At 38.2% G+C, this 21600-nt stretch overlaps 1 protein-coding gene and 3 long non-coding RNA genes across 6 annotated transcripts; all 4 read left to right on the top strand.

The window, feature by feature from the left end:
- The first annotated feature begins 4212 nt into the window (after positions 1-4212).
- LOC110896368 lies at positions 4213-5428 on the top strand. The gene is made up of 3 exons (XR_002567863.1): positions 4213-4336; positions 4870-4923; positions 5187-5428. It is a non-coding gene; the product is annotated as an uncharacterized LOC110896368 (long non-coding RNA).
- Positions 5429-6091: 663 nt separating this feature from the next.
- Positions 6092-7772, top strand: LOC110892401. The gene is made up of 3 exons (XM_022139567.1): positions 6092-6121; positions 6268-7408; positions 7738-7772. The coding sequence occupies exons 1-3, from the start codon at positions 6092-6094 to the stop codon at positions 7770-7772; spliced, it is 1206 nt and encodes a 401-aa protein (XP_021995259.1).
- Positions 7773-7797: 25 nt separating this feature from the next.
- LOC110894024 lies at positions 7798-15352 on the top strand. 3 transcript variants are annotated; one of them, XR_002566073.2, is made up of 4 exons: positions 7798-7958; positions 9297-9381; positions 10105-13945; positions 15284-15352. It is a non-coding gene; the product is annotated as an uncharacterized LOC110894024 (long non-coding RNA). The 3 variants fall into 3 exon arrangements; XR_004874429.1 differs by having other exon boundaries at positions 9297-13945; XR_004874430.1 differs by having other exon boundaries at positions 9297-13945; positions 15277-15336.
- A 4780-nt stretch (positions 15353-20132) lies between these two features.
- LOC110896367 lies at positions 20133-21348 on the top strand. Its single transcript, XR_002567862.1, has 3 exons — positions 20133-20256; positions 20790-20843; positions 21107-21348. It is a non-coding gene; the product is annotated as an uncharacterized LOC110896367 (long non-coding RNA).
- The last annotated feature ends 252 nt before the right edge of the window (positions 21349-21600 follow it).

Below are 21600 nucleotides of genomic sequence, written 5' to 3'. Positions count from 1 at the left end.
ACCCCAAATGCACTAGATCATGCAAAGCCACTCTACTGATGTTATGGGATGTTCCTAGGTGTCCCTATGTTGCCAAATACCAGTTGCAAGGTCCCTGTTTTCAAAAACCACCCATATAAGGCCGTGCAACCTGCTGAACAGGCAGCTGTCCAATTTATGCTGCCAGCGACTGGCTTACGGACCGTAAGCAAAAGTCCTTGCGGTCCGTATGCACCTCTTGCGGACCGTATGCTCAAACGGATGCGGTCCGTAACCGACCCTGGCTTATATCGCCCAGTTTCAGAGCTTGCAGACCGTAAGCCTAAGGCCATACGGTCCGTATTCGATGACCAGAAAACAAAAACTTGCAAACTTTAAGGTTTTGACCATGCAACTTTTCTAGTCCGAATCATGTGCTTCTTTTCAGTAGAGGGGACCAAGTTTTCAGCCTTTGCATGCCTTGCATGTACTTACATAACTTTGGATTATTGTGGGAGGTTTTAGATGTCAAAATTATCGAAAATTTCACATTGGATCCATGTCTTTGGTTATAACAACTTTATTATTTAGGATAACCAGATTTATTTACACAATTTAGATGTTGATTAAGTATATCATGGTTAGGGATTTATTAATATGTCGTTCAGAGGTATAAATTAACATGTCGTCGCTTTTAAATCCTACCGTACATCTTTATCTGGATCCAGGTTCATAACACGTTTGTATTACATGACACGTGTCTTTGTTTTATCGGGCATGATTTTACGAGGTGTTACATCCTCACCCCCTTAAAAGAAATCTCGACCTCGAGATTTGCTAAAACAAATGAGGGTATTTTTCCTTCATGGTGGACTCTAACTCCCAGGTATATTCAGGACCTCTGCCCCATTTTACCTTGACAATAGGCACATGCTTCCTTCGAAGCTTCTTAACCTGTCGATCCTCAATCGACAAAGGTTTTTCCACAAATTTCAAGCTCTCATCTATGTGCACATCCGTATGTGGTATGACTAGTGATTCATCAGCTAGACATTTCTTCAGATTGCAGATGTGGAATACATTGTGAATACCACTTAGCTCTTCAGGCAAGTTCAACTTATAGGCCACTGATCCGACACATTCGATGACCTCGAATGGTCCTATGTACCTTGGGCTCAACTTACCTTTCTTACCAAATCGCATCACCCCCTTCCAGGGTGATACTTTAAGCAAGACTTTGTCACCAACCTCAAACTTTAGAGGTTTTCGCCTTTTATCAACATAACTCTTCTGCCTATCTCTGGCAGCTTTCAGGCGATCACGAATCTGGACAATCTTGTCCGTCGTTTCAAATACTATGTCAGGACCTGATAACTGAGCTTCTCCTACTTCTACCCAACAAATAGGCGTTCTGCATTTCCTACCATATAATGCCTCAAAAGGCGCAACCTGAATGTTTGTATGGTAGCTATTGTTGTAGGAGAACTCGACCAACAGCAGATGGTTATCCCAACTACCACCTAAATCAATCACACATGCACGTAGCATGTCTTCCAGAGTTTGAATGGTACGCTCACTCTGCCCGTCCGTCTGAGGATGGTAAGCTGTACTGAAATTTAAGCGCGTGCCCAAAGACTGTTGGAAACGTTTCCAAAAATGCGATGTGTACCTAGTATCCCTGTCAGAGATAATAGCCACTGGTACGCCATGCAAAGATGCGATCTTATCTACGTACAATTGGGCTAACATGTCGGAGCTATAAGTCGACTTAATGGGTAGGAAATGTGCTGACTTAGTCAGTCTATCTACTATCACCCATATAGTATCATTCCCTTTCTTTGTCTTTGGAAACTTGGTGATAAAATCCATTGTCACCATTTCCCATTTCCAAGTGGGAATTTCAGGCTGTTGTAGCAAACCTGACGGCTTTTGATGTTCCACTTTGACTTGTGCGCATGTCAAACATTTAGCTACGTAGGCAGCTATAGACTTCTTCAAGCCTATCCACCAATCGTTTGCTTTCAAATCCTGGTACATCTTATCAGCTCCCGGATGAACAGAATATTTGGAACTATGGGCTTCCTGGAGGATAACTTCCCGAAGTCCTCCATAAACTGGAACCCAAATTCGTCCATTTAACCTTAGGATTCCGTCCTTGCCATAGGATAACTGTTCTTCAGTTACTCCTAGCTTTTCGTTAGGATAGTTAGCTTCCAAAACAGCTTCCTTCTGCACAACTAACAACCTTTCGTTCAAACTGTTCTTTATCTCAATGCTCTTGGCATTGATTCTTATCGGCTTTACTCTTTCCTTTCTACTTAAGGCTTCAGCAACCACATTTTCCTTGCCTGGATGGTATCTTATTTCACAATCATAATCATTCAAAGTTTCCATCCAGCGTCGCTGCCTCATGTTCAAGTCCTTCTGATTGAACAAGTGTTGAAGGCTTTTATGATCGGAGTAGATCACACACTTGGTTCCATACAAGTAATGCCTCCATAGTTTTAGTGCAAATACAACGATACCCAGCTCCAAGTCATGGGTGGTGTAGTTCTTCTCATGCACCTTTAACTGTCGTGAAGCATAGGCAATGACCTTGCCTTTTTGCATAAGCACACATCCCATCCCGGTGTGTGATGCATCACAATACACTACAAACTCATCAACTCCTTCAGGTAACGTCAGTACAGGAGCATTGCTCAACTTCTGCTTCAAAATATTGAAGGATTCTTTCTGCTTAGGCCCCCAATCAAACTTGCTATTCTTGCGAGTGAGTAAGGTCAGAGGTGCTGCAATTCTTGAGAAGTTTTCAATAAATCGCCTGTAGTATCCTTCCAGTCCTAGAAAACTGTGAATCTCTGTAGGCGTCTTTGGCTCTTGCCAGTTCATAATGGCTTCAATCTTAGCGGGATCTACTTGGATACCACGCTCACTAACAACATGTCCAAGGAATTGGACTTCACGAAGCCAAAATTCACACTTTGAAAATTTGGCATAGAGCTTTTCTTGATGAAGCAGTTTCAGAATGCAACGAAGATGCTTCTCGTGGTCAGCTTGATTCTTCAAGTAAATGAGAATGTCATCAATGAAGACGATGACAAATTTATCCAGATAAGGCTTGCAGACGCGATTCATGAGATCCATGAATGCGGTAGGTGCATTAGTGAGCCCAAAAGGCATCACTAGGAACTCGTAATGGCCATAACGAGTCCTAAATGCAGTCTTGTGTACATCTTCATCTTTGACCTTCAATTGATGGTAGCCTGACCTCAAATAGATCTTAGAGAAGTAGCTTGCCCCTTGTAACCGATCGAACAGATCGTCGATCCTGGGCAAAGGATACCTATTCTTGATAGTAACCTTGTTAAGCTCACAGTAATCAATGCAAAGATGCATTGATCCATCCTTTTTCTTGACAAACAAGATTGGCGCTCCCCAAGGAGACGAACTAGGCCTAATGAAACCTTTAGCTAACAAATCATCTAACTGCGTCCTTAATTCCTTCATCTCTGTTGGTGCCAACCTATAAGGCGCTCTCGCAACAGGTGCTGCTCCAGGGATGATGTCAATTCTAAATTCTACTTGCCTATCTGGTGGTAAACCAGGTAGTTCTTCAGGGAAAACTTCAAGGTATTCAGAAATGACTGGGATATCTTCAATCTTGGGCTTCTGCTCATCAATGGTCACTTGTGCCATATAAATGACACAACCCTTCTTCAAGCATCTAGATGCCTTGAGCATAGACACTTGCTCAGGCAGTCCATACTGGGTATCTCCCTGAATGGTAAGTGGCTCACCAGACGGGGTCTTGACTACTACTTGCTTCTTGTTGCACACAATCTGGGCTTGGTTATGCGATAACCAATCCATGCCTATCACTATATCAAAACCGGCTAGCTTAAAGGGAAGTAGGGACAAAGGAAAAGAGTGGTTCCTAATGGATATGAAACACCCATCTAACACGGTTGAGGCTGTCTCTAAGGTGCCATCAGCTAATTCAACCTCATACTTCACACTTAGGGCTTTAACAGTGTAACACCCCAAAACCTACAAGCATGTACATTATATAGTTAAATAAAAATATAAACCTAGTTAGAATGTAATTTGAAAGAATAACCTAAAAGAGAAAGTTAGGTTAATTAAAAATAAGTTGTAGAAACATGAGGGACCAAATTAGGGAATGGGGAAAGTGATTTCTTTTAAAAGAAAATACTAACACACACCACACACACTTCAGTGTGTGTGTGTGTCGACTGGAGCAAGGGAAACAAACCCCAAGCCCTCAAATTCTACAAATTCAGCAAATTGAAGAAGAATCCTTGGCCCAAATCATTGCATGTTTACATAAAAACGTTCATCTAAGTTAGACAAACAAATGGTAAGTCGAATTTCATGATTTGGTAATTTTTCATGAGTGGGTTTTGATCTAGTATGAAGCTTTCTTTGAAATTGAATATGAATGTATGTTGAATTTACCTTATAGAGGGCCAAATCATGCTTAATTTCTGGTTTAGTTAGAGATTTATATGAAACCCATTTGCAAATGTGATGATAGAAAGAATTATGAAAGTTCTATGTTAATTGGTATGATGACTAAAAATGGTAGTGTTCATATCAATGGGTTGTTAGTTAGAAACAATTTACGAATGAAAGTTACATAGGAAATTATTAGAATTTGATGTTCTTGATGAAGTTGATGTGAGATGGTTAGGTTATGCTCATAATGCTTGTACTCTATGCTTGATAGGTAGTACGCACACCAAGTGTTTGTTAAAATGCTTGAAAGAGATAAATCTCATATTGAGCATTATTACATTGATTAGGACCTAGACAACCTTGAATGATAATGCATATCTTAAGAACGAATTTCAAATATGACACGAGATTAAAGTATGTGAATTCGGAATGTAGGAATAAAAGAAGAAAGTTCAAGTCAATCCGGATCGCAAGCGAAGGACGGCAAAGGTAAGTTCTAGCTTACATATTATCACTATGTTGGAATGTTGTAGTATACTATTGTTTAATGATCGAAGTTGTATTATGTAACAAGTTATTGTAAGCCGTTATGTAATCAAGATATTGGTCGAATGAGTTAGAAGGGTTATGTGCGAAATTAGAGAAGCTTATGTTTAGAAAGAAGGTTTAAGAGGTCGACTTGAGGTCCATATTTGAAATTGATGTTGTATAAATTTTATAATAAGAATGACTAACGGTTTGCTTGTATGTAGGTAAAGCGACTTGTTAGATGACGTTACTTGGATCGAACACACCCATGATGCACGCTTCCGCAAGGATATTAGCTTGGGTCAAAACTTTTGTTAAATGTACTTTTTGGTAAAAATGGGTCTTTTGTAAGTAACAAAAACTTGGTTGTTGTTAGTTGTCGAACTCGTAGTCGAAGACAATGTTAGTTGTTTATGAAATGTTGGGTTGTAAGCTATTTTAACATCTACTAATTAGTCATGCTATGGTTAAATGCAGAATTTTTGCTTATGAATTATTTGACCCATTTGGTACCTTTACGAATGAAGCTCATTAGTGTCTTTTTAAGTTTTGGCTCCTTTCAAGTTGGTATCAGAGCCAAGGTTTGAGAGATTCGAGTAAGTAATGGTGCTCGAACTCAAACCGAAAGCTCTTGTGAAAGTGTGTTCGTTCCAAAGCGCCACGCGAGTAAGTACTTTAAGAATTTCATTTTTTTTTAGTTAGGAATGGGAATGGGTTATGGTTTAGTTACTAGTATGGCATGGGTTTAGATGATAATGGGTGCTATGGAAGGCTTCGGGGCTACCCAGGACCGTTTCGAGTTGGAAGAAAGGGGCTGGAAATGAAATTTTGGCTAATCAGCGTTTGCACATTAGGAAGCCCGTCGGCGACGGCACCCTCCCACCCGACGGCTTAACCACCTGCCTACGGGCAAAGGGTGGCGACGGGGTTTTTCCGAGCCCGTCGGCGACGCCCACAATGCCGTCGGCGACGGGTCCCCCCCTGATTGATTTTGCTGAATTTGTTGTTATTCTTGTTAAGGCCTTAATTCGATTATGGCATTCGTTTAACATAAAGAATACCCCGAATCAACTATGAAACTAAGAAATTCATGATAGCTAGTATGCTTTAATAATGAACGTGCAAAAGAATGAGGAGTTCTGACATGCGAATGGATAAAGTAAGTGACACATTAAGAATGTTTGTAAAGAAGGATTGGATGGTTCACGATTTGTGAAAACGAACTATTGAAAACAAAATGATGTATATATAGAAGAATGAGGAGGATGAAAGTGACAATGATTAACATGAATGTTTAAATTGTAGATGGCAAGTGGAGGAAACACGGATAACACAGAACGTATAACTCGGAACGAGTTAAACAAGATGATCTCGGATGAAGTAACGAGGGTAATTGATGCAAACGTTTCCAAGCTAGCACAAGAGGTGGAGGGCCAAGTACTAAGTACGGTAGAAAATATGATCACGGGCAAGGTGGATGAATTGAAGGAAATGATAGCCGGAATTCAAGGCAAGAAAGAGGCAAGACGGTGCACCTACAAGGATTTTATGGCATGTAAGCCTACGACCTTTAACGGGGAAATTGACCCCATAGAATGCCAAAGATGGATAGCTAACATGGAAGGGGTGTTCATTCGGAGTCATTGTGACAAGGAAGACCAAGTCATGTTTGCCACGGGGCAACTCATGCGAAGGGCTAAAGATTGGTGGGACTCGTATAGTAAGGAGATTGGAGAAAATCGAGTTCAAACCTTGACTTGGCAAGAATTCAAACAGCCTTTTATCAAGTACCATTGTCCACAATCAGCTGTGGATCGAATTCAAGAAGATTTTCTCCGGTTGCGACAAAGGGATGAATCAGTTAACGAAATCACGAACACTTTCCTCGACCAACTGAAGTTTTGTGAAGAAATAGTTGGAACAGAAAGGAAGAAGATTATTCGTTATCATGGCATGCTCAAAGCTGAAATTCGGGAGTTCATAACTCCTTCAAAATGTGAAACTTTGGACGAGATCATTGATTTAGCAAGGGATAGAGAAATCGAGATAAAGAGGCAAGATGAACGTGGGGAGAAAAGGCAAGCCGAGAAGGGGTCAACTCAAGGCTCATCTAAGAAACCCAAAACGCATGATCAAGGAAAGAAGGAAGCTTCCAAAGGCGGGTTCCCACGATGCAAAACATGTGGAAAACCCCATTCCGGTGAGTGCTTATTGGGAAGGAAGGGGTGTTACAATTGCGGGCAAGAAGGGCATCCGTACTATAACTGTCCGAATCCCAAAAGGGTGTGCTACAATTGTAATGAATCGGGCCATGTGAAAGCCGATTGCCCAAAGCTCAAACAAGGGCCGAAGAAAGAAGGAAAGAAAGAAGAAACCGCGAAAGCGAAAGGAAGAATGTTTCAAATCTCCGCGGAAGAAGCAAGAGCTCACCCGAATGTGGTCTCAGGTATCTACATGATAAACTCTATACCCACTTATATATTATTTGATACCGGAGCTAGTAGGTCATTCATTTCTAGTGAGCTTGTACGTTCCCCTTTATTCACGATAGAAAGAATGTGTACACCACTCGAGGTAGAAATTGCCGATTGTAAGAGTTACCTACTGCATGAAATATGTAATGTAACGCCCCAAAATTCAAATTATCTAGTTGTTAATATGTTAGCACGTTTAAAAAAAAAAGAAAAAAAGAAACAGAATAACTAGGTTATTAAACCTAGTTAAAAGTTTGGTTAAAATAAATAAGGATAAGAAATATAGTTATATAATGAATAGGTTACAAACATGAGGGGTGGTTTTTGAATAAATAGAAAGATTATATAAAAAAAAAAAAAAACCCAACTACCCATATCTGGGCGTGGAACGATCGAACAGAGAGGAGAAAGAAAGGGGTGAAACCCTAATTCATGAGCAGACCTTCAAATTGAAAGGGGAATTGAAGCCTAGTTGAATGCATGAACTAAGAATGATGATCCTCTAAGCATACCCAACATCAAGTAAGTCGAAATTTGCAATTTTGTGATGTTTGATTTTGTGGGTCTAGTATAATTCGGGTATGTAATGCAAAAATTGGTATGAATAATGGTTGCTATGGTTGCTAAAACATCAAGAGATGTTAAATTTTGAATATGAGCATGGATTAGGCAAAACCCACTTGTATGTTAAAAGATGGTTAAAAAGTTGTGAAGTTCTACTTGCAATTTAGATAAATGTTGATGATATTATGATTAATAGGTGATTTAGAACAATATGCATATGGCTAGGGTGGCAAATTGTGGAGTTGGGATTGCTTATGTGAATCAATGGGTGAATTAGGAAGATGAACATGAGAATATTTGTACATTATGCTTTAAATGCGAAACCCGCCAAGTGTTTGATAAAATGCCTACAAAGTTTGTGTAAAATAGTTAGTAAATTCGTCACTTTTGACAGCCTTAGATAGTCATCTTGTAAAGGCCGTATCTCATTCGTTATTAGGAGTTAGACAACGAGCCTTATATCGTTGAAAAGGTTGTTTCGCATATTACATTTCATATTTGGTCATAAGAGGCTGGTTATGAGATTTAATGGGTCAAAACAGCATGAAAAGTTAGTAAATTCGTTTTGACAGCAAGCTGTTTGGAAGCATTTCAGCTTCTGTGCTGATTTTGTAAAAATCATATAAAATCATAGGAATGTCCGATTGTTACGATCTTTATATGCTTAGAAAGATCTCTGAGTGTAGATCATTTCATATTTGAACATAAAGAACTGAATCAGAAGATAAATGGGTTAAAATGTGTCGTGAACAGCTGCTGCGCAGAAAGTTGCTGCACAAATTTTAGTATAAATATTCAGTAAAAATAGTTGTATTGTTATGCACACTTGTATGAATCATGAACAACTGATTTTAATAAATTATTAGTAAGTTATTTGATTGTTTTAAGTGTCTAAAACACTTACCAACTAGTTTATGCATATAATTGCACCAACGGGTCGAAACGGGTTGTTGATAGAAAATAGTAGAATGGATGTGTAAAAAACCAAGGTGTTAAGAAATGGTATGAAATGTTTAACATATGAAGCAAGTCGCCTAACTTAGAAAATGTTATCATTCTAAGTATGGAATTTTGAAAGGATAACGAACATGATGTAAATACATAATTATGCATGCTAGAAGCTCGTGTATGACTGTTGTGATGATGGAATGATAAATTGTTAGATTGATTAGCATTGTAGTATTATGATACATGTTGAACTCGTTAAGCGATTGACACGTGAATAGAAGTGTGATTAGTGATGCGTATGATTATGTGTACTAACTATTGAATGGATGTAATGGAATGAGATAATAGGAACGTGTCAAGGAGAGGTCAAGCATAGGAGGATAACGGGTCAAGATAAGGCAAGGTGACAAATACACTTATTGGAGTACTCGAGGTAAGTGAATTTCGATTCACTTTTTAGTAAGTTTAATAGATTTTAATACTTATGTTTACGAAACATCATGAAAGAACATGTAATAATCAGAAGTACAAAGCCAATAATGCCTCATTATTGAAGAAGGTTGTATTTAAGCCGAAAGTAAATTGGTGGGTTTAAACGGGTCGAATTTTATGTGCATATGTTGCGTAATGTAATGAAATTCGTTATGGTTATGACCTTGGGTAAGAATTTTTAGTCATTTATGTAAGGGAAACATTTCCCGGACCTTTAGGAACAAGTTTTATACGATTCGGTTGTCGGTTGGTGAATGAACGGATTGTTTCGTGTTAGTGTAGGAAATTTTATAAGTATATGTGTATGGGAATCCAAAAAGGCACGTGGGTTGAATCATAGATTGTCTATACTATGTAAGGTTGTGAACGTGTCATTCCGGCATAAACCTACATGTAAACGAAGCTTGTGTATATATTCGTGATTAATTGATTGTGCGTAGGAAGGAACATTGGCATGTATGAAGGTACGCGTGTATATATATAAGTGTATATATATATATGTATGTATGTATGTATGTATGTATGTATGTATGATAATAAGTATGTAGGTGTGAATGTATGTATGAATGAATGTTCAATGCTTAAGACATATGCATGAACGTTATCAAAGTGTTCGAGTATTTATGGTTACTAATGATGTGCGTTGAGTTGGAATGTAATGTAGGTATGGGATCGTTGGCTTCATGAAGAAATGGAGCTGGATTTGGATAAGAGTATTTAAGAAAGCGCTTGGACAATTCCACGACTACTTTATAGAATGCTCTACGAAATTCTATTATATATTTTAATGTTGTATGGTATGTTAATGACTAATGGTTTGGTTGTACGTGGTGTCCACAGGTATCGCTTGGGTTTTCTCTACATTTATTGAAGTGAATGCGGACTTAGTTCGAGTTTAGAGCAAGGATTGTACGGGGAGAATGGTCACATAGTGTAACTCATATAGGTTTTGAAGTATTAATGTTATAAAACGTTATAAATCCGTTTTAATAAATATATGGCATTTCGCATTTGAACCTTCATGTGTTTGATATGTCTATTAAAGAACGAAATTTTTGGGCTCTTGTTTTCCGCTGCGTCGTATTTTAAGTTATTACACGTTAGCTTTACAGGGAATTGTTCTTATTACGAACGAGTCATGCCCGAATTTTGTTAAATAATAGTATGATAATATTACATTTTGGAATGTGTAATTTGGGCGTAAAAAGTTGGTATCAGAGCCCTGGTTTGAGGGAAATCAAGTATGAGGAGGCAAATACTTGAACTCAAACCTGTGTGCTCTTGTGACGAGGAACCCGTACAATCCAAGACTCGATCAAGATCTAAAGGTAGAAGCAAATGTAACTATGAATTTAAGTATGTTTATGAAGAAACTAACATTATGTTGTGTGTAAGATAAGCATAGTTGTTTGGATGAGGATGATCCACGACTGTGGTCTCGGACCGACACCAAGGCATGTAATAAGACCATTGCCCAGGTACGTAAATTTTGCATAAGGGTGCATGTAATGCTAAAAGTTATCGAGTGAAGGAAAATTTTAATGAAATATAATAATATAATGGAAACGAAGTTATGAAAATGTTACACGTGCCGAAACCTAATTCTTCGGACATAAGGTGACGATTACACGAAGACACGAAACTAGTATGTGGATTGTGTACCTGGCCAGTACACAAGAAACATAAGACGTTCGTGAGACCGTAATGATTGTTACAGGTATGTCCGATAGGATTTGGTAGCGGTTGGGTGTGTGGGTGAAATGGGTAGTAAGACTCTCGGGAGGTTGAGAGTACTATGTAAGGGTGAAAGGTATAAGTGATAAGAATGAAATATTGAGTCCATAAGAAAGTATGGATTAACAATGTATGAATGCAATGTTTGAATCCGTGAGGCGGATTCAAGGATGAAAGATATGAATGCAATGCCTGAGTCCGCAAGACGGATTCAAGGATGAAAGATATGAATGCAATGCTTGAGTCCGCCAGACGGATTCAAGGATGAAAGATATGAATGCAATGCTTGAGTCCGCAAGACGGATTCAAGGATGAAAGATATGAATGCAATGCTTGAGTCCGCAAGACGGATTCAAGGATGAAAGATGTGAATGCAATGCTTGAATCCGCGAAACGGATTCAAAGAATGAAAGATACGAATGATGCAAATCCCTTGCGGATTTGGTTATGCTAAAGAAGGTTATGATAATCTATGCAAATCGACCGGTTCAAGTTGAACAAGTCGAGTAAGGATAGGGTACCATCCGTTTAGAACGGTTGGTCGTGAATGCAATAATAAATGTATGAAGCTCAACCCGTTATACGGATAGAACGAAATATTTATGTTGAACACAATTAACTCGATTTTACCGAGGCGTAAGTGGTATGCTTGAATCTCATTATGAGAATATATGCCATTACCCATTTAATTAGATACTCGAGTGCGTAAAAGAAATGAAAGTATATAAGCGAATGGAACTAAAATGTTGGTATTGTAAGCGAAATAAGTATTATGACTAACCTTTAAAACGGGAAGGGTAAGTATTTGCAAGAAAACACTGGAACAGTGAAGCTATGAGGCCATAAGCATGTTTGAATTGAAAAAGAGTACAAACGTGTACTTCGATACGCATGTATATAATAAGAAATAAGTGGCAGTTGACCTTGAAAAGTCAAACTGCAGAAGCTGAGAAATAATTTGGTTTCAAACCAAGGGAGTGCTAGAGAAGAAAGGAAATGTGTAGGGTAGTACACCAAATGAGTTAAAGAATTACGAAATAATGATTATGTGTTTACCCGTCAAGAATGGGTCAAACAATAAGAATGATATATATATATATATTAAGAAATGGTCATGTATTGACCCGTTATGAATAGGTTTAACACACTAGTGCTTTAAAAAGAATCTTGGAAGTAGTAATATGTAAACAAGGAGAAGTAATAAACATCATGTTTAAATGAACTTGAATGAAATGTGATAATCCCCAATCTTATAATGAGTATGGCAGATATCATAGTGTGATAAACCTATCAAGGTCAGTGGAAGAATGTTCATAAGCGAAAGCTCGTCACACGGATGAATGAGGTCAATACGAAACATGGTATGGATGGTGACGAAGAGGACCGACTCGTTGCTGCATGTTCAAGTACCGCACCAAGGTAGTAAGGTTAGCAAATTATTTAATATATGAATGTACGATGCTCGAATCCCTCAAACCTACGCTCTCGTGAAAGTGTGTTCTAAGCGCCACGCAAGTAAGTGATTTAAGGATTTCGAGCTATGCTTTTAGATGAAAACGGAAATGGGTTATGGATAAATTACTATTATAACCTGGGTTGGGACGTTATGGGATGTTATGGAAGGTTTCGGGACTGCCCGAGACCATTTCAGGTTGGAAAAAGGACCCGGGAACAAAAAATTTTGGTCAAACAGCGTCTGCACACCAGAGAGCCCGTCGGCGACGGCCTTTATGCCGTCGGCGACGGCACCCATCCACCCGACGCGCTAACTGTCTGTCTACGGGCAATGTTCAGCGACGGGACCTTCCCGAGCCCGTCGGCGACGGCCCTTATCTGCTTATGCTGAAATTGTTTGTTTATTAGGCTAAGGTCCTTAATTCAGTTCTAGCATTCATTAAACACTAAGAACACCCCAGATTGATTACGAATCTAGGAAATTCAAGACAACTATCGTGTTTTAATGATGAATGTGTGGGAAGTTATGTATGCGAACGAATGAAATAAGTAATACATCTAGAATGTTTATAAAGAAAGATCGGGTAAGTTTATAAAAATTTTACACTATCATTGAAAAAGTACCTCCATATGAATAGGTATGGTATGTTTAATGTGTACGAATGAACGAGATTGTATGCGGAAATGAATAAATTAATGATGATTAGGGATTGGCTTTCGCAAAGAAATTTAAAATCTTGATAAGTATAAATAATATGTCAAGATGCTAGTTTTAAATTATGGACTATGGGATGTGTGATTAGCCAATTCCTCATAACATATTTACGTAAGTCGTCCAATGTAACTTGAATGAGTGGACGAACGAAGAATAAGATTAGACGGGTTGTAGAAGAAAAGAAAGAGGTTTCGGGACGAAACCTTCTTTAAGGGGGGTAGAATTGTAACGCCCCAAAATTCAAATTATCTAGTTGTTAATATGTTAGCACGTTTAAAAAAAAAAAAGAAAAAAAGAAACAGAATAACTAGGTTATTAAACCTAGTTAAAAGTTTGGTTAAAATAAATAAGGATAAGAAATCTAGTTATATAATGAATAGGTTACAAACATGAGGGGTGGTTTTTGAATAAATAGAAAGATTATATATAAAAAAAAAAAAACCCAACTACCCATATCTGGGCGTGGAACGATCGAACAGAGAGGAGAAAGAAAGGGGTGAAACCCTAATTCATGAGCAGACCTTCAAATTGAAAGGGGAATTGAAGCCTAGTTGAATGCATGAACTAAGAATGATGATCCTCTAAGCATACCCAACATCAAGTAAGTCGAAATTTGCAATTTTGTGATGTTTGATTTTGTGGGTCTAGTATAATTCGGGTATGTAATGCAAAAATTGGTATGAATAATGGTTGCTATGGTTGCTAAAACATCAAGAGATGTTAAATTTTGAATATGAGCATGGATTAGGCAAAACCCACTTGTATGTTAAAAGATGGTTAAAAAGTTGTGAAGTTCTACTTGCAATTTAGATAAATGTTGATGATATTATGATTAATAGGTGATTTAGAACAATATGCATATGGCTAGGGTGGCAAATTGTGGAGTTGGGATTGCTTATGTGAATCAATGGGTGAATTAGGAAGATGAACATGAGAATATTTGTACATTATGCTTTAAATGCGAAACCCGCCAAGTGTTTGATAAAATGCCTACAAAGTTTGTGTAAAATAGTTAGTAAATTCGTCACTTTTGACAGCCTTAGATAGTCATCTTGTAAAGGCCGTATCTCATTCGTTATTAGGAGTTAGACAACGAGCCTTATATCGTTGAAAAGGTTGTTTCGCATATTACATTTCATATTTGGTCATAAGAGGCTGGTTATGAGATTTAGTGGGTCAAAACAGTATGAAAAGTTAGTAAATTCGTTTTGACAGCAAGCTGTTTGGAAGCATTTCAGCTTCTGTGCTGATTTTGTAAAAATCATATAAAATCATAGGAATGTCCGATTGTTACGATCTTTATATGCTTAGAAAGACCTCTGAGTGTAGATCATTTCATATTTGAACATAAAGAACTGAATCAGAAGATAAATGGGTTAAAATGTGTCGTGAACAGCTGCTGCGCAGAAAGTTGCTGCACAAATTTTAGTATAAATATTCAGTAAAAATAGTTGTATTGTTATGCACACTTGTATGAATCATGAACTACTGATTTTAATAAATTATTAGTAAGTTATTTGATTGTTTTAAGTGTCTAAAACACTTACCAACTAGTTTATGCATATAATTGCACCAACGGGTCGAAACGGGTTGTTGATAGAAAATAGTAGAATGGATGTGTAAAAAACCAAGGTGTTAAGAAATGGTATGAAATGTTTAACATATGAAGCAAGTTGCCTAACTTAGAAAATGTTATCATTCTAAGTATGGAATTTTGAAAGGATAACGAACATGATGTAAATACATAATTATGCATGCTAGAAGCTCGTGTATGACTGTTGTGATGATGGAATGATAAATTGTTAGATTGATTAGCATTGTAGTATTATGATACATGTTGAACTCGTTAAGCGATTGACACGTGAATAGAAGTGTGATTAGTGATGCGTATGATTATGTATACTAACTATTGAATGGATGTAATGGAATGAGATAATAGGAACGTGTCAAGGAGAGGTCAAGCATAGGAGGATAACGGGTCAAGATAAGGCAAGGTGACAAATACACTTTTATTTTGAGCTGGGGGCAAAAACGTAATTTTAAAATAAATATAAAACAAAAAAACGCGTTGGTCCAATGGGGGAGTGCCAGGCAGCTGCCTGGCACTATTCCCCCATCTTGAAAATGTATATTGGAGTACTCGAGGTAAGTGAATTTCGATTCACTTTTTAGTAAGTTTAATAGATTTTAATACTTATGTTTACGAAACATCATGAAAGAACATGTAATAATCAGAAGTACAAAGCCAATAATGCCTCATTATTGAAGAAGGTTGTATTTAAGCCGAAAGTAAATTGGTGGGTTTAAACGGGTCGAATTTTATGTGCATATGTTGCGTAATGTAATGAAATTCGTTATGGTTATGACCTTGGGTAAGAATTTTTAGTCATTTATGTAAGGGGAACATTTCCCGGACCTTTAGGAACAAGTTTTATACGATTCGGTTGTCGGTTGGTGAATGAACGGATTGTTTCGTGTTAGTGTAGGAAATTTTATAAGTATATGTGTATGGGAATCCAAAAAGGCACGTGGGTTGAATCATAGATTGTCTATACTATGTAAGGTTGTGAACGTGTCATTCCGGCATAAACCTACATGTAAACGAAGCTTGTGTATATATTCGTGATTAACTGATTGTGCGTAGGAAGGAACATTGGCATGTATGAAGGTACGCGTGTATATATATAAGTGTATATATATATATGTATGTATGTATGATAATAAGTATGTAGGTGTGAATGTATGTATGAATGAATGTTCAATGCTTAAGACATATGCATGAACGTTATCAAAGTGTTCGAGTATTTATGGTTACTAATGATGTGCGTTGAGTTGGAATGTAATGTAGGTATGGGATCGTTGGCTTCATGAAGAAATGGAGCTGGATTTGGATAAGAGTATTTAAGAAAGCGCCTGGACAATTCCACGACTACTTTATAGAATGCTCTACGAAATTCTATTATATAGTTTAATGTTGTATGGTATGTTAATGACTAATGGTTTGGTTGTACGTGGTGTCCACAGGTATCGCTTGGGTTTTCTCTACATTTATTGAAGTGAATGCGGACTTAGTTCGAGTTTAGAGCAAGGATTGTACGGGGAGAATGGTCACATAGTGTAACTCATATAGGTTTTGAAGTATTAATGTTATAAAACGTTATAAATCCGTTTTAATGAATATATGGCATTTCGCATTTGAACCTTCATGTGTTTGATATGTCTATTAAAGAACGAAATTTTTGGGCTCTTGTTTTCCGCTGCGTCGTATTTTAAGTTATTACACGTTAGCTTTACAGGGAATTGTTCTTATTACGAACGAGTCATGCCCGAATTTTGTTAAATAATAGTATGATAATATTACATTTTGGAATGTGTAATTTGGGCGTAAAATGTAAAGGGTGTAGAATCACTATAGATGATGAAGATTTTATTATTGATTTGATTCCTATGGTTTTGGGAGAATTTAAAGTAGTGGTAGGAATGGACTGGTTATCCCGTTATCACGCGGAAATTTTATGCGAAAACAAAATTATTCATGTGACATCCCCTAAAGGGAAACGGGTAACCATTCATGGGGAGAGGGAAGTAGGGGCAAAATTTTGTACCATTTTAGAAGCAATTAAGCACGCGAGGAATGGAAGTAAAGCATTTTTAGCCTATGTTGTCGATACCAAATTAGGAGCTTTAAAAATTGAAGATACTAAGGTAGTGAATGAATACCCGGATGTATTTCCGGACGAATTGCCGGGACTTCCACCCGAGCGGGAAGTCGAGTTTCGTATCGAATTAGAACCAAATGCCAAACCGGTAGCCAAAGCCCCTTACCGGTTGGCACCCGCGGAAGTACGGGAATTAATGGTCCAATTACAAGAACTTCTTGACAAGGGTTTCATACGCCCTAGCGTATCCCCGTGGGGAGCGCCTGTTTTGTTTGTTAAAAAGAAAGATGGGTCGATGAGAATGTGCATCGACTACCGTGAACTTAACAAACTCACGGTAAAGAACCGATACCCACTTCCGAGAATAGATGATCTCTTTGATCAACTACAAGGGGCAAGTTGGTTCTCAAAAATCGACTTGCGATCGGGCTACCATCAAGTACGAGTAAAGGAAGAGGATGTACCTAAGACTACGTTCAGAACTCGCTATGGACATTACGAATTCCTGGTAATGTCATTCGGGTTAACTAACGCTCCGGCCGCTTTTATGGATTTAATGAATAGGGTATGCCGAAATATGTTAGACCGGTTTGTCATAGTGTTTATTGATGACATTTTAGTATACTCTCGTAGCGAGTCTGAACATGCAAATCATTTACGTCAGGTACTTGAAACGCTTCGAAAGGAAAGATTATATGCTAAGTTTTCTAAGTGTGCGTTTTGGCTTAGGGAAGTGCAGTTTTTAGGACACGTAATTAACGAAAAGGGGATTTTAGTGGATCCCTCTAAGGTAGAAGCCGTGATGAAATGGGTACCCCCGAAGAATGTAGGTGAAGTGAGAAGTTTCCTAGGTTTAGCCGGCTATTATCGGAGATTTATTCAAGACTTCTCCAAAATAGCCCTCCCTTTAACTAAACTAACAAAGAAAGAAGAAAGGTTCGAATGGAATGATGATCAGCAGAAAGCTTTTCGAATGTTAAAGGAGAAATTGTCAAGTTCCCCCGTTCTAACGCTGCCAGAAGGAACGGAAGACTTAGTGGTTTATGCAGACGCATCTCATCAAGGGTTGGGTTGTGTCTTGATGCAACGGGGCAAGGTCATTGCCTATGCTTCAAGACAACTAAAGCAACATGAAATTAACTATCCAACCCACGATCTCGAACTGGCGGCGGTAGTGTTTGCCTTAAAAATATGGAGGCATTATTTGTATGGAACGAAATTCACCATTTATTCGGACCACAAAAGCCTTAAATACTTCTTCGAGCAGAAAGATCTCAATATGAGGCAACGAAGGTGGCTAGAGTTGATCAAAGATTACGACTGCGACATTCTTTACCACCCGGGAAAAGCTAATGTTGTGGCGGATGCGCTAAGCCGGAAGGAATACCCACCACCCATTCGAGTGAAATCGAGGAGAATGATAGTTACACCAACCCTCCTTGAAACGATACGAAAGGAACAAGACGAATCTTTGAATAAAGGCGATCCGAAAGGTGAAAGAACGAAAGGGTTTGAAAGTGAACTTGAAACAAACACGAGCGGGTTAAGGACAAGGTTTGGGCGAGTTTGGATACCGCGACACTGTGAAGCGAAGACCTTGTTATTGAAAGAAGCACACAAGTCCCGTTACTCGGTCCATCTGGGAGCCACTAAAATGTATCGCGATTTGAAGGAAAATTATTGGTGGCCGGGAATGAAACGTGATATTGTTAAGTATGTATCTAAATGCTTGACATGTTCCCAAGTAAAGGCGGAACATCAAAAACCTTACGGGAAACTACAACCCCTAGAAATTCCGGTGTGGAAATGGGAGAATGTGACTATGGATCTTGTGACCAAACTTCCAAAAACCAAGAGAGGGCATGATGCAATATGGGTCATTGTTGACCGCCTTACCAAAAGCGCCCACTTTCTACCCATTCGAGAGACCTATTCCTCGGAGAGGTTAGCGGAAGTTTATGTGAATGAGATCGTCTCCCGCCATGGTGTACCGGTTTCTATTGTTTCAGATCGGGATACGCGCTTCACCTCCCGCTACTGGCGGAAATTTCATGAAGGAATGGGTACCCAATTGCATGTAAGTACCGCATACCACCCACAAACGGATGGCCAATCCGAACGCACGATTCAAACTCTCATGGACATGTTGAGAGCATGCGTGATGGATTTTGGGGGAAATTGGGACGAACATTTGCCATTAGTAGAATTTTCATATAATAATAGCTACCAAAGTAGCATACAAATGGCACCGTATGAAATGTTGTATGGAAGAAAGTGTAGAACCCCGGTTTGTTGGGGAGAAGTAGGGCAAAGGGAACTCGCACCGAATGATGTGGTGGCGATAACCAATGAAAAGATCGACGTCGTACGGGCTCGGTTGAAAGCGGCGCAAGACCGACAAAAGTCCTATGCGGATAGAAGAAGTCGCCCTATTGAGTTCCAAGTAAGGGACCGAGTATTCTTGAAGGTGTCTCCGTGGAAAGGTATAATTCGATTTCGTAAGCGAGGAAAGTTGGGTCCCCGATATATCGGACCATTCGAAATTCTAGCTCGAGTTGGAAAGGTGGCCTATCGGTTAAATTTACCTACTTCATTGAAAGGCATTCATAATACCTTTCACGTGTCACAACTACGAAAATGCTTAGCGGATGAAACGGCCCATGTACCAATTGAAGATATTGAGATCGATGAGAAAATGAATTATATAGAAAGACCGGTAGCTATAAAGGATTCCAAGGTAAAGACGCTTCGTAACAAGGAAATCAAGCAAGTCTTAGTCCAATGGCAACACAGAAAGGGATCGGATCTCACTTGGGAGCCGGAGGATGAGATGAAGAAGTTCTACCCGTTTTTATTTGGTACGTTAACCGGGTTTCGAGGACGAAACCTCTTTTAAGGGGGGTGGACTTGTAACACCCCAAAACCTACAAGCATGTACATTATATAGTTAAATAAAAATATAAACCTAGTTAGAATGTAATTTGAAAGAATAACCTAAAAGAGAAAGTTAGGTTAATTAAAAATAAGTTGTAGAAACATGAGGGACCAAATTAGGGAATGGGGAAAGTGATTTCTTTTAAAAGAAAATACTAACACACACCACACACACTTCAGTGTGTGTGTGTCGACTGGAGCAAGGGAAACAAACCCCAAGCCCTCAAATTCTACAAATTCAGCAAATTGAAGAAGAATCCTTGGCCCAAATCATTGCATGTTTACATAAAAACGTTCATCTAAGTTAGACAAATGAATGGTAAGTCGAATTTCATGATTTGGTAATTTTTCATGAGTGGGTTTTGATCTAGTATGAAGCTTTCTTTGAAATTGAATATGAATGTATGTTGAATTTACCTTATAGAGGGCCAAATCATGCTTAATTTCTGGTTTAGTTAGAGATTTATATGAAACCCATTTGCAAATGTGATGATAGAAAGAATTATGAAAGTTCTATGTTAATTGGTATGATGACTAAAAATGGTAGTGTTCATATCAATGGGTTGTTAGTTAGAAACAATTTACGAATGAAAGTTACATAGGAAATTATTAGAATTTGATGTTCTTGATGAAGTTGATGTGAGATGGTTAGGTTATGCTCATAATGCTTGTACTCTATGCTTGATAGGTAGTACGCACGCCAAGTGTTTGTTAAAATGCTTGAAAGAGACAAATCTCATATTGAGCATTATTACATTGATTAGGACCTAGACAACCTTGAATGATAATGCATATCTTAAGAACGAATTTCAAATATGACACGAGATTAAAGTATGTGAATTCGGAATGTAGGAATAAAAGAAGAAAGTTCAAGTCAATCCGGATCGCAAGCGAAGGACGGCAAAGGTAAGTTCTAGCTTACATATTATCACTATATTGGAATGTTGTAGTATACTATTGTTTAATGATCGAAGTTGTATTATGTAACAAGTTATTGTAAGCCGTTATGTAATCAAGATATTGGTCGAATGAGTTAGAAGGGTTATGTGCGAAATTAGAGAAGCTTATGTTTAGAAAGAAGGTTTAAGAGGTCGACTTGAGGTCCATATTTGAAATTGATGTTGTATAAATTTTATAATAAGAATGACTAACGGTTTGCTTGTATGTAGGTAAAGCGACTTGTTAGATGACGTTACTTGGATCGAACACACCCATGATGCACGCTTCCGCAAGGATATTAGCTTGGGTCAAAACTTTTGTTAAATGTACTTTTTGGTAAAAATGGGTCTTTTGTAAGTAACAAAAACTTGGTTGTTGTTAGTTGTCGAACTCGTAGTCGAAGACAATGTTAGTTGTTTATGAAATGTTGGGTTGTAAGCTATTTTAACATCTACTAATTAGTCATGCTATGGTTAAATGCAGAATTTTTGCTTATGAATTATTTGACCCGTTTGGTACCTTTACGAATGAAGCTCATTAGTGTCTTTTTAAGTTTTGGCTCCTTTCAAACAGGAAATTTCAACAACTCACAGAACTTATTATCTACAAAAGATTTATCTGCTCCAGAATCAAATAACACTCTTGTGTAGACATCATTAATAAGAAAGGTACCTGTTATGACATTGTCATTTTGGATTGCCTCCTGTGCGTTCATCTGAAAGAC

Source organism: Helianthus annuus, chromosome 12 (genome assembly GCF_002127325.2).
Source record: "Helianthus annuus cultivar XRQ/B chromosome 12, HanXRQr2.0-SUNRISE, whole genome shotgun sequence".
NCBI lineage: Eukaryota > Viridiplantae > Streptophyta > Magnoliopsida > Asterales > Asteraceae > Helianthus > Helianthus annuus.
The sequence above is the reverse complement of the archived record's forward strand: the minus strand, read 5'-3'. Positions and strand labels throughout refer to the sequence as shown.